Here is a 13,333-nt window from a genome sequence, read left to right as displayed (position 1 = left end):
AAAATAAACAACCCTAAGTGTCCCTGAATAACAATGCTGCAGTTGATAAAAAACACATAAAGGGCTTCTTCGAACTGAGTTTGCTATTGCCAATTAAAACATGCCTCCATTTTCTGCTCTGCCACTTTTTGACTTTCTTCCTTCTTTACTCTTGAATTACCTTCCCAACATATTGACTACCATCCCCCCTATTTGGTGTTGTCTGGGAACTCCCTGAGTATGTATTCCACCTTGGCACTGGGAGCATCAGTCACAATGATGAACAGTGCTGGCACTAGTATCAATGCTGAGGAACATTCTTTCTAACTACCCACCCAAATCTGATGTAAGTCTTCACAAAGACTTGCCCCAGATTTCTCTGTGGGGCTGAGGTGAGGTAGACCAGTCTTTTGTTTCTTGGACTTCTGATTGTCTTTCTTTCTTTCTATTGTTGTTTATTTTTTATTTTAAAGTCCCATAAAACTTTAATATATTTGCTGACAGATGACTTAATTTTGTGAAACCAAAATCAGTGCCAAACCACCAGAGAGGCTGACAATGTTGCAACCTTGCCAGCCTCCACAGTCCCATGGGAGCGCACCACTTCTCCTCCTGCAGCCCCATCAGAAGGGTCTTACCCTTTCACCAAGCACATTTGAATCATAACATTTACAATATCTTAAAAGCCTTTCAAGACCCTTCCAAAATGCACACATAAAAATGATATAATTCAGTATGTATTGTCAATAGGACCGATGAATAGGGCCTGCATCAGTCAGATTTCCTGCCTCTCATACCATCAGTTCCAGCTCCAGATCACAGAACCTCCTTGCTAGTTTTGCCAGTGCTGTCAGTCTTTCACCAGATCTGTGAAGAGAAGATAATTGCTGCATCAATCTGTCTGTACACTGAGAAGATATTTTGACATATTATGTGGTCTGAAAGGAAAATAAAATTCAGGGGAAAAAAAAAAAAAAAGGATGGACAGAGATTTTAAAAGGAGTAAAATGCTCTTCCTCCTTTCCTCTCTCTTTAGCAGACAAACCTGTGAACCCCAGGCTTCATACCCAGAGGCTGCATTTAACTGCTGGTAAGTAGCTAACCTTTCCAAAACACCTTGCAGCGCAATGCTTTCTGTGAGAATGCCGCTCTGCTGCGCAATCATGCGGCGAGCTACATGAAGCCCGGGGACAAATGTGCGCCTAACTCTGCTCAAAAAAGTCCTCCGGGAAACCCGTTACGAATAACGCCCCCGCCAAATTACAAAATTGGAGGAGGGGTGCCCCTCCTCCGGCATCCCTGTGCTGCGGGAGGCTGGTGGGTGCCCCACCGCCTATCCCCATTTCCCCCCAGCCGCCATGAGGAGGGATCTCGGCAGGAAAACAAGTTTCAAGCAGTTTAAAATGAAAGTGGCAGGGGGTCCTCGCCGCAGCCCCTGGGGACTGGCGAAGGGAGCCGCGGGCGGCGGCGCCGGGCCGGGCCGGGCCGTGCCGGCGGCACTTCCCGCGGCGGCCCCGCGGGGGCGCTGAGAGCCCGGTGTTGGCGGGCAGCGCGCGGCGCCTCAGCGGCCCCGGGCGGCCCCGGCGGCGCGGGGGGAGCGGGGCCGGCGCCTCCCGCCTGCCCGCGCCGCTTCCTGGGCAGCGCCGCTTGCCGGGACAGCGCCGCTCTGCGCCCCTCCGATCCACGAAGGGTCCCCCTTCCACCGCGAAGGGCTCGCTATCCGGCTGTCCCAAGGGCGCTGGGGGGCAGCTCCCCGGGCCGTACCCCCCTTGGCGTTCCCTTGCCGTGGGGAAAACGGGGACGGGCAAGCCCGGCGGAGAGCTCACGGAGGGGTGACAGCCCCGAGCCGCTGCCCTGCCAGGCTGCCTTGCCCACCGGGCCGGCTGCACGCCGCCTCCCCGCGCCCCCGGCGGGTCGGGCTGGGCAGACGAGCGGCCGGCGGCAGAGACCGCGGACTGCCGGCAGGGAAAGTTGGAAAGGCCTGGGGGAGAGCCGGGGCAGGGGGCTGGCAGCGGGGTGGCGGGCGCGGAGGAGGAGCGGGGAGAAGCCGCACCGGGAGGAGCCGGAGGAGATCTGCGGGCGGTGCATCAGGCGCCTCCGGGATAGAGGAGAGGGAGGACCCGGGCGGGGAGCACGGCTCCGGGTACCGGTGGCCGGGAAGGGAGAGCTCCGGCGGCATCCGGGGAAGGCGGGTGCAGCGCCGGTGACCTGCCGCAGATCGGCTCATCCGCCGCCGCTGGAGGATGCACGAAGCGCCAGCCGCCCGCACGGCTCCGCCGCCGCCGCCTCCTCCCCAGGGCGGCTGCGGACAGCGGCGGGAGCGCCAGCAGAGATAGGGGAAGGCGGGGAAAGTTGTGCGGGCCGGGCTTAGGGCTGCGTGCCCCGCTGGGGCAGGAGGGCACCGCCGGCATCACGCGGAGAAAGTGGGGCTGGAAAGCAGTTTCTGGTCTCGCTGCCAGCGAAGCGCATTTAACCAGCATTACGGGGACGAAGGGAAACTGGGAAAGTAACTCGGAAAAGTGAGTGGGATTTTTTTTTTTCCCCCTCTGTTTTGCTCCTAATCCGAAAAGAGTCGTTTAAAAGGAAAGCAAAAGCCGCCGTGTGCGCCCGCTGCTGGGAGAGGCACGGGAGAGGAGCGCACTGCACACCGGCACCCCTGCGCACGCTGGGCGAGGGTGCGGGATCCTGCGCTCGGCTCTCCCCTGACACCATCGTGTAACAGAGCAGCTGCTTATAGTAAACAGAATGATCATACGACAGAGCGCAGGAAGGTGAGACAGAAGCAGAAACAGAAACTAACACTGAAAGGAAGAAAGAAAAAAAAAAAAAAAAAAGACAGCGACTGCGAATTACTTCCAGAGAAAGTGGGTGGATATTGTGCGGCAGCGACCTGGGATTTTAGGGGATGCACCCTTATATTTTGCTTCTCTCCAGTCCGAGCCTCTCTTCTCCTGTGGCAGAAAGCGGCTGTACTCAGTACAAGAGGAGGAATAAGCAGGAGGGGTTCGGTCAGCAGTGCTTGCGGTGCCCTACTGATCTGCTTTAAGGATTTTTTTTTTCCTTTTCCTGGTGGATGTTTTCTTGACCTTGATTTTGAGACCTCTTACTTGCATCGCAGTTTTTGTGGCTTTCTGTCCTTTGGCGAAAAGTGTAAAAGGGGAGGCTGGCTTCAGTGCTGAAAGTTGCAATCGTTATTATTTTGGAGCCAGCATGTGCACCAACATAGTCTACGAGTGGCTGAAGACCCTGCAGCTCCCCCAGTACGCGGAGTCCTTCGTCGATAATGGCTACGACGACCTGGAGGTCTGCAAGCAGATCGGCGACCCGGACCTGGATGCCATCGGCGTGGCCGTGCCCCACCACCGGCGCCGAATCCACGAAGCCGTGCGGCGGCTGAAGGAGGCGGACGAGAGGGCGGCGGGGCTCTACTTCACCCTGGAGCCACCGCCGCCGTCCCCCGCCCCCGCCGGGCGCTGCCCCCGCCGGGCGGGGGGGCCGGAGGAGCCGCGGCGGGGGGCGGCCCCCAGGGCCCGGCCCGGCGGGCGGCGGGGGGCGGCCGGTGGCGGGGGGCTGGTTGCGTACCCCAGGCTGAAGCTGAAGATCATGATCCGGGACAAGCTCATCCGCGACGGCATCAACCTGAGTAAGCCGCCCTACTCCAACAAGGTAAGAGGGTCCCCGCTGGCCGCCACCCCCGGAGGAGCCGTGGCTGTCGGGAGTAGCGGGGCGGCTGGGATGGAGATGGGGGGTCCAGCAGGGCCTGGTCCCGCCTCTGCCATGTACCCGTGCTAAGTTTCTCCAGTTGTGCCAGTGGCGTTTTGGACGGGAATTTGGTAGGGATTGAGCACCACCAAGGTGTGAAGAGTAGTGGGGCCAATAAATGTCAAATCCACCAGCACGTTTTGGCACTGGTGGTATGGCATGGTGCTGTGTTTTGGTTTTGCCTCCCTTTTTTTCCATTAACCGTTTCTTTTAGTCTGGTTTAGTTTGAGGTGGGAAAGTGGAAATTGACAGGATGGTCTTAATGGTTTGGGTGTTTCTTTGTCTTTTCAGTGAAACTTTCCTTTGTGTTCAAGAGGGATGGCTTCTCTCGTCTTTTGTTAGTGATCCTGATTTAGTCAGTTTTTGTTGGTGAAATGGCTCCTGAAATAAGTGGTCATCTGGCTGGAGGAAGAACTCCAGCAGCTGAGTCCAACTGTTGCCTGGATTAACATGGTATTGACTGGTGAATGTCAAAACTATTAATCAGGCTCCAGCTCAGGTCAGTCTCCAGGACGCACAGTCTGCTGAAAGACCAGAAAAGGGTACATCTCAGTAGAGTCCATTTCAGGCTGATGAAACCTCAATGTTTACCTAATTCTTATCTTTTGAAAACGTTATAATGCAAGATTCATCAGATTTGGAAGTTTGAAATTGTTTGTCTGAAATTTTTGGTAGGTTTCCTGCTGGAAATGTAATATGCAGAATATGTAAAACAATAGAATAAAATGAATAATACCATGGAGAAGAAAATTTTTTGTGAAAGAAACTAAGGTATTATAATGCATGGGGGTTTATGAGTTCAGGGTGAAATGCTTCAGAGTAGTTTGATGACCCAAGTTGCCTATATTTTCTTCAATGATTTGAAGTCTCATTTTTCAGAAAGACTGAGAAGTTGATCCTGACCTTCAGCTTGTGGTTACTTTTTCTCTCTGAAATGCTTATGAATGTATGGAGGCAAGGTGGCGGGGAGGGCTGCAAGTCTGGATTTACTGAAATCTGAGGAATTAAAATTGAGAATGTGTTATCTGCTGTCATGGACATGGCTGTGAAGATAATGGGCAAAATTCAACTTGGGTAACATTGGGAAGGTGCAGATAATAAAACTGCAAATTTCAGTATTCCAGTTTTTTAACATTTAGGTGACAGAGGCCCATAGTCACTTCTCAAGTACAGCACAGTTGTCTGGTTTGGGATATTTATTTGTTCCCTTTTCCTGAGCTTCTGGCTGAGGACATGATAAGAGACCTTATGTCAAATTTAACACTCATGAATATATAGTCCAAGGACAGCATCTTCCAAAAGTTACTGTGTCATTTTGCGGAGATTTTTTCCTGCCCTCATGGTTTGGAGTAACACGTCATTAGATTGAAATTACTAATACATGTTTGATATAAAAGAAATTCCATGGAAGTTATGGCTTGTCAGTGTAGCTGCACCACATTACCACCTCCACAGCTGTGTTTCACGTCTTCCATTTGACTTTGTGTGTGTTCTTAGTTACCAATTCAGTCTTTCCAAGTGGATCATCTACCTTCTCTCTGTGTTTTAAAGTTGTGTAGAAGTGGCTCTTTGGGACAAGGTTTGGTGGTGGACTTGGCAGTGCAGGGTAGCAGATGGACTCAGTGGTCTTAAAGGTCTTTTCCAACTTAAATGATTCTATGATACTTTTCCACAGGAATTGTAAAATTTATAGGATGCCAGCATATGACATCAAGGCAATTCAAATCCTTGGCATTGATTTCTTCTTTAGCTCACTTTATTTTAATTTGATGAGTCTGATTATAATGTGGATTAACTGTCAGGACAAGCTTGACTTACACAGAAAGCATCACTCAGCTTTAATTTTTTAAAATCTAAATGTAATATTTTGAAATACAAAGAGAAATGAAGTTTAGTTTCCTAGTTTTTTTTTCAGACTGTGGTGTCAATGTATTTATTTTGGATAATAAATGCACATAACATCATTTTTTACAGTAACAGAAAAAACTTTTCTCTGTGTGAATCACTTCACATTGTAGCATGTTGTAGGAAAGCATAAAGCTGGCAAGATTTGAGTGTGTGTTGCTCAACATGCATTATTCTGAATGCCACCCACTGTAGCAATCTATCTCCAAAATGGCTTAAAGTAAATAGCAGAAGATCACGTCACTGTACATTATTCATTGGATGTTGTTTAGAGCAAGAAAGATGAAATACTGTATTTTTGCATTTGGGAAAGAGCCATATTATACCAGTGTCTCTTAAAAAAAAAAAAAACAAAACAAAACATAAAGAAGCCAACAAAGCCAAACTTAAGAAAATTGTGGGTATAGTTTAAGCATTGGAGTTTTATATAGAACATACAGCATATGTAGAATATAGAGGCTTCTACATGTCAAAAGAAATTGAATATATTTTCTGCAGCACACGGGACTGAAGAATCAACTTGAAATCTATGTCATGTTTTTTTTTTGTATACATTTACCACTCATCTTTGTCATGTGGGCATTCTGGATTGAGGCACTAGACCACTGACCTATTCAATAGCTATTTGCATTTCTGGTTGTGCTGAGCTGCATACTAGTCTTCCACTTCCATGGCTTACATGGAGAATGCCATCTTTTCTTCTTAATATCTGTGCATAGAACTTAGTGTCTAAGGAGGAGCCTGCTGGTATGTATATGTGTGTACATGTACATGTATATATGCATTTCACTTGTTTCCTGAGGACTGCTTCTTGGATTCAGTAAAGAAGTTCTCAAGCAAGAGAAAACATCCCTGAGAACTGGAAGTGTTTCTCCTCTGGCTTCTTCAGAGTCTTTTGCTCACTGGCTGAGTTGTAAACATGTCAAAAGATCAAATATTAATATTGTATGTGGCTGTGGAGATGTTAAAAGCATCCTTTTGCTGTCTTTCCTTTTTTCTGTAGTTTCAGATGAAAGGGGGAACAACAGAGTGGGCAGAATAGAAATCTATTGCTATGGTAAAATTTTAGTTTAACTTAGTTTGATTTCAGTCAGCAAAAATGGCTAACAGCTACTTTGCAGAGCTTAATATAAATCTCTTGAAAGACGTGCAGTCTTGGAATTGAAGCCATGTGTGTGGGTGACTTCAGACACAGAGAATTATCATAAGCCATCTTGATTATTTCCATGGAGAATTTGAATGAGGCCTCACCTCCTTATATTGTATCCTATGTGTATTTTAGGTAAACCAAGGAACATAACTATAACTGAGGAAAACTCCAGAGGAGTCAGATTTTGTTCCATGTTGGTAATGCTCCATAGTACTCAAAGCTTTATGTTTTAGTTTTTTCACCGAGCTTGCTATTGCTGGCTGGTAGCCTAGGAGTCTCCTATGTCTAAGAAACTTCTTGTGGAGGTGATGGGATTTAATGCCCTTCAAAAAAGAGCCCATGACCAAGTGAAACTTTTTGTCATCTTGAAACATCTAGCTGCTCAAAAAAATTATCTTTGATGGTTATAATTCTGTCATTAATTAGGAAGTGAATTATGCGCAATGTAAAAAGACTTTTGATGGTCTTTTGCCCCTAGAAGTTTTGGGAAATGAATTGATGGCAGAAGGAAACCAAAATGAGCAGACCTCCTGCATTATAGTGAAGATGAATGTGGGAAAATACAGCACTGATCTGAACTAAGGGGATCTGTGAAGTATAGCCATCAACTTCACACAAAACCACTTTTTTCTTTGGTAGGCATATTCCAAAATGGATAATGTCCATGCTGGGTTTGAGAAGGAGTAAAGTCACTAAATGTCACTGTGGAAGAGAGCAGAGGAGCATTCAATTCTGTCAATAAAAAGACAAGTAGGGTACCTTGTTGTGGAACATGCCAAGAGAAATTTAGTACTCCATTTATCTTGAACGTAGATTAAGTGACATTTAATAGTTTACTGTAATTTCATTATTATTTCTAATTGAAATAAATAGCCTGACCTTTTTCTTGAAGAACTTTATTCAGTTTTTCAGCTGCATAGAATTGCAAGTACATTAAAAACATACATGCATTAAATCTCTCATACCAATTTAGATTATTTGCTTAGCCTCAGTAAAGTTATAGTCATGGAGATTTCAATATTTATTAGAGAGAATAAAACTGTAGTGTGACACATGTACATGTACGTGACCTCATTGTCACTCACTGAGCTCTTCATGATTATCAGCATGCTTGGAAAACAAACTAAACTAAACAAACTAAAAATTCAGATACATGAGATCATAATCTCAAGAGTTCAAGCAGATGTAGAAAAGTAAAATGTCAGATCCAAGTGAGTATCTGCTTAAACACCCAAACACATTTTTAAGTTATGTCCTGATAATATAGCACAGATTTGTGGTTCTGATTAAGTCTTTGTTTAATCCTTGCCCTGACAAAATGAGGAATATTTCACAAAAGTTAAGTTTTAAGAGGTAAAGAAGCCAGCAATTATGCTTTGAAATACACTGGCTCAATCTGGGGCTGGATAATGTAATGAGTACTTTAGATATCTACAGAAGTTAATTCAGCAAATTAAAAATATTGTGCTTTGAAGAAATGACAACACTCACCTGTACTGGAATTAAACATGAATCTTTTTCTAAAGATCTGGCTGCTTTAGAATAACTGCATCAACTCTGATTAGCAGAGCGTTCTCAAATATGCCTTGGGGAAAGCTGCCTATTGACAGAAGTACTAGTGCATTAAGTAGTAACAATATTTTCATGGCAATAAATTAGTAAAGCTACAGGCAATGTTCAGGAAGTGAAAAGGTATTTTATATAAGATATCACAGAATTTGCCTTTGACTTCACAACTCTTTTCTTTTAAAGAAAATGTAGCACCTCATATATTTGGCAGCTGTTTCAAAGTCCCGGTTTATTAAACTCACAAAAAACAAACTGGAAAAGATCTTCCAATCAGCCCATTAAAGCAAAAATGTTGCAGAATGTGAACAATACAATACTATATTGTATATGCATTTGAATTGTTCCTGAATATTTTAAGGTGTATTCAATCTCCTCTGGAAATGTTGAATGCAAATCTTCATGGGTTTCATTATTTTTCAGTTAAGAGCGAAGGAAGATCTCATTGGGGTACATTACAGGTGGCATCCTGAGAGAGGATAGTATCAACTCTACAGCTGTCTTTCCCCCTTTCCACGATTGTGTTAAGAATAATTTCTGAGCTCTGATAGAGGTGTGGGCTGGCAGAGGAGCTGTGTGGGACTGAGCAGCTGCCCTGCAAGGGGAATCCTTCCTACATCCTCCACTAGGCTCTTACTTTGAAGGAAAAGCCAAACTTAAAGGTTCCTGGCAAAAGAGAAATGCCTAGCCTGTGGTAGTTCCTTGAGGGCTTTTTCCTTCCCCTAAAGGACTTGATTCAGTCAGAGCTCTGTAGTGCAAAACTGAACTAAACTTTGCCACCTGCTTTGGGGTTTTGTGTAAATACTGCACCTCAAGAGGGACACCACATCTGGTGTGATAAAAGTCTGTCTACCAGTTTCACTTCCACACACCGATAACCTGTCTTGTTTTAAATAAGTTTGGTGATCATAAGTCTTTCTGAAATGTAAATGCATTTTAAGGAAAATATTTATGTTGATAACCTTACCCCCATAGCTTCTGCCTATCCCATATGTAGCCCATACACACAACTACACATGTGGAATACAAAAAACCCAAGATAATTTCTCAGTAAAGAAGTAATCTTGTGAGCCATGTTTCTAGTTTTGCGTATGACCAATATGAATATCTCACATATTCCATAACATGGGCAGCTGTGTCCCTGATTTCTGACATGAAATTTAATAATTGAATTGTTTAAAGTCATGACAGATTTTAGACAGATGAGGCACTGGAACCCACTGCTGCAGTGTCTTTGTCTATTTCCTTAGGATTAGGAGTAAACTTCCTTACGTGTAAGTAACAGGAAAGTGGTCAAGGAATAACTGGTGGCCTGGCTGCATGGCAAGCAGCCATTCTCCACATTAGTTATACCCTTTTTGCATATGTCATTCTGGTGGGTCCCTTTCCACTGTGGTGTATAGATCCAAACATAACCTGAAACATACTAACAGCCATTACAGAGTTTGTGATAAGTGCAGCAGAGAGGTTTGATTTGACAGGAATACTATTATTGTAGATTAGGAATAAATTTATTATATCATTTACAGGGACTCACTGGTTTGAGACTCTTCTACAGCAGAAGAGGATGGAATGTGTTAATACTATAGAATGTAGGTTCAATGTTTGAATTTCTTGCTTTGTCAGTTTGAATGAGCCCCTCTGCTTGGTGTTTGACAAAGCTATCTGTTCAATCTCTTTGTCTAGGCTAATATGACATCTCATATTGATGTGCTTATCTTGACAAATGTGGTGGCTTGTGCACCCTGCAGGAATTGTCTTTTATTAAAAGAGCACAGCATGGCTATGTTTAGCACTGCCACGTTATTTTGGGAATGGCTGTGCAGCAGGAAGGGGAGATTTGGGTGAACCTTCCATGACACTGGCAGTCTGTGAGCCAAGCCAGCCCAAAGCTGTCTCCAGTGACTCATCCAGCCTCTTCAGTTTGTTACTTGCAGATAGTAAAAAAACTTTTCTTATGATTTTGCAAAACAAAAAGAAGTGGCGTGTCATGTGAAACACAAGTAGAAGGGCCTCAGTATCTCAACTTCATTCTCACAAACTCAGCAGGATGGGAATGATGGTGATTCATGCCTCTCATGGGAGCCCTGTTCTTCCAGTTGGTCTCATTCCCAGTGAAGTCAGTGGGGGTTTTGCCAGGGATTTCATTTGATGCTGCTTTTTGAGTGAGGTGTTCAAATTTAAATCAGCTAACAAGCATACCCCTACAGGCTGTAATTGTGGTGGTGGACAAGAACAGGATAACATGAGTTTAGAATGGTAAATATAACAGTAGCATGAAAAAAATAAATCAGAACTTTTCAGGTCTTTAAGTATCACCATTAACAGCTCAAACAGTAGTGAGGCAAACTTTTGAACATAGATCTTACAGATCTGTGCTAGAATAAATGTTTGGTAAATATTCTCTGAAATCTCCACTAATGTGTATTAGTTGGAGCTAACATAGTTTTTTACAGCTGTCCTCTCAGTAAATTAAAATCAGGGAGAAGTAGCAATAATATATGGCAAATAAACCTTATAGGCAGGTACAAATGTATGCCCTCTACACATTTGGGTTTTTTTCTGGAATAACTGCATTGGTTTTGAGGAAACACACCCTGATGCAGGCATGTGGTGTTATCACTGTATATGATGTCAGTCTTTTGGGGAAATTAAGTCTGGTTTGATGTCTGTGCCTCAAAAAATGCATAGTAAACTGGGCCTGGTTAAGAAAAGAGCTAAAAGTCTGGGAAAAAAACCCTTGCCTTTTAGTCAGGGGCTAAGGAAAGCTTGTACTGTTTTTTTTTCCCAGAATTAGTTTAAGTGGCCACTTGGCCATGCTTTCACATGCACAGAAGGAAATATTTTTATTAGGAGAAAAAGACATTGAGAACTTCAGTGGCTGAGTTCTATAACTAGGCTGTTCATGCTGTGAAGAAGGCCAAAAGCCAGTATAAACCAAAAACTTAGTAAGTATATTCCATAGAGGAAATAACAAAACAGCCTCCAGACAAAACTAGGAGTGTGTGCCATTTTTGCACCAGTGCGCTTAGTTTGTGAAAAGAGAAGTTTGCTGGAAGTGGTACCTCTGCCTTTGGGCTCCACATTTCCCAGCTCTTCCCAGAGCCTTCTGTGTTCCCCAGAGCTACCCATTCCCTGACTCCTCCTAAATTATCTCCCCAAAGTCTGCCTCAAGATACACTATCTTCTTCCCTAAAACCAATCTTTTTCCCACCCAAGAATATACATCTTTTGCCTTTAGTCTTCCTAACATTTTTTTCTCCTAATCTGCATTCTGTGTGAGTTTCATTCCATCTCCCTCTCCTGCTGCCCAGTGTCTCAGGCTGCTATTTGGATCCTTCTCTCTCCTCCCTTTTGTTCTAATGAGAAGAGAAACTTTCTCTGCTACTCAGGAGAGCAGGGCAATCCCTTCCCTGCCCATTGTGGTCACTGTCCCCAGCTGCCTTCCCACTGACTTACACAGGTGGCTGAACCCAGATTGTTCTCATAAAACGAAAGCTCTAAACTTTGATGTTAAAAATTTCAATCCTAAAACTGCCATAAGCAGCAGTCCTCCAAAGTCCCTCCAGCCCCAGTTTTGTGGCAGAAAGAAGGGATTGATCTAGGAAAAGGAGAATCTATAATAGCTTTTGAACTGCTGTATGGGACTGATTCGGTCTTTTTGAAGCAGGACTCAATGTATTCTTAAAAAAATAAGTTGTAACCTCAATACAAAATGCGTTCAATGCAAAGTTTTTGAAAGGCTTTTCTTTTTTTCATAATTTTCTAGTTCAAATAGTATGATCATAATATGTGCTTCTAATTGCAGCATCTCTGAATTCTTGTCCCATTGTTTTTTGTTTGCCAAAATGTTTTTCTTGAGATTTTATTTAAACCTTTTCTACTTATAACTGCTTGCATTGTACTGCATTAAGAATTTTTATACAATTGCATCTCTGACATCTTGTTTTCCTCGGAGTTAAGGTTTCCCCCTAAATATCCAGTAATTAGTTTAGCAGAGGTTTTTCTGCAGTTAGGGAATGAAAAGTAACAGAATAAAGAATCATCAAGACTACCATAGGTCTTTATGTGCTAGTTCCCAAGATAAAAACTTCAACCTAAATATAAGGGCAAATGGTTATTTCAGCATCTGAGTCTGTATTCTTTCTCCCCTCATAGAAGGGGATCTCATTTTAAAACACTAACTTGAAGAAACTAATAGTGGAAATTGAAATTGCTAACCAAGAAGATTTGTTCCTTTTAAGGTATTAATATTAAAAGAGGAGAGAACACTAAATAAGGAAAAGGGACTAAAACAAGAATAAATTTGATTTAACCTGCAGTTTTCATGTGAAGAAAACTTATTGGACTTTCCTGTGATAACTTCTAAATAAGATTTTGCCAAGAGGGAGTTTCAGAGAGAGCATTTTCACATGCACTTAGTATTTGCACAGTGTTAAAAATAATGCTCTATATTTTGTGGAGTGGGATGGAGCAAGAGGAAGTTTGACAAGAATACCACTAGCTGGTTTCTGTCCTGCTCTAAAAATTACACACAGTAGGGACATACTTCATAGAGCCAATGATTAGAAGTGATAAAATGTGTATTTTGTGTAAAATGTGTTTGGTTTTGACATTTGTCAGTAATGTCAAAATCAAACAAACCCCCCAGTCACTCATATTATATCTTTTCAAGAAGTAACATTTGTATCCCTAGCAAAGGTTTAGGCTAAATTCTTCAATATTTCTCAGGCTTGTGGTCTAAAAATTCCTAGTTTGAAGCAGTGTTGAAAAATTCTCTTTTCAGTAGTGTTTTGGATCCTGATGCAATAGTTCCGCAGGACTTTTTTTTTTTTATCCTCTTTGATAGAAAGGCATGCATGTGCCATCAAGTGAAAGGAAGGGAGCTTATTTACTATCAGGCCATGATGGGAATCAGCTGAGCCAAGCTTGCTCCTAAGTGCTCCCAGGCTGGTGGCCTCAGTGCTTATT

General features: G+C 43.7%; 1 protein-coding gene across 2 annotated transcripts in view; it reads left to right on the top strand.

Moving 5' to 3' along the window:
* The first annotated feature begins 3,141 nt into the window (after positions 1–3,141).
* The window catches only part of LOC132324997 (SAM and SH3 domain-containing protein 1-like), a 529,996-nt gene continuing 519,804 nt past the window's right edge, over positions 3,142–13,333 (top strand). The window contains exon 1 of one of the 2 annotated variants that reach the window (XM_059841716.1): positions 3,142–3,645. In XM_059841716.1, the coding sequence (XP_059697699.1) occupies positions 3,190–3,645 (456 nt within the window). In that variant the 5' untranslated portion in view covers positions 3,142–3,189. The remainder of the gene's footprint in view (positions 3,646–13,333) is intronic. The other variant, XM_059841714.1, reaches the window with a different exon arrangement.

This window comes from Haemorhous mexicanus, chromosome 3 (assembly GCF_027477595.1).
Source record: "Haemorhous mexicanus isolate bHaeMex1 chromosome 3, bHaeMex1.pri, whole genome shotgun sequence".
NCBI lineage: Eukaryota > Metazoa > Chordata > Aves > Passeriformes > Fringillidae > Haemorhous > Haemorhous mexicanus.
This window is presented reverse-complemented; position numbering and strand designations above follow the sequence as displayed.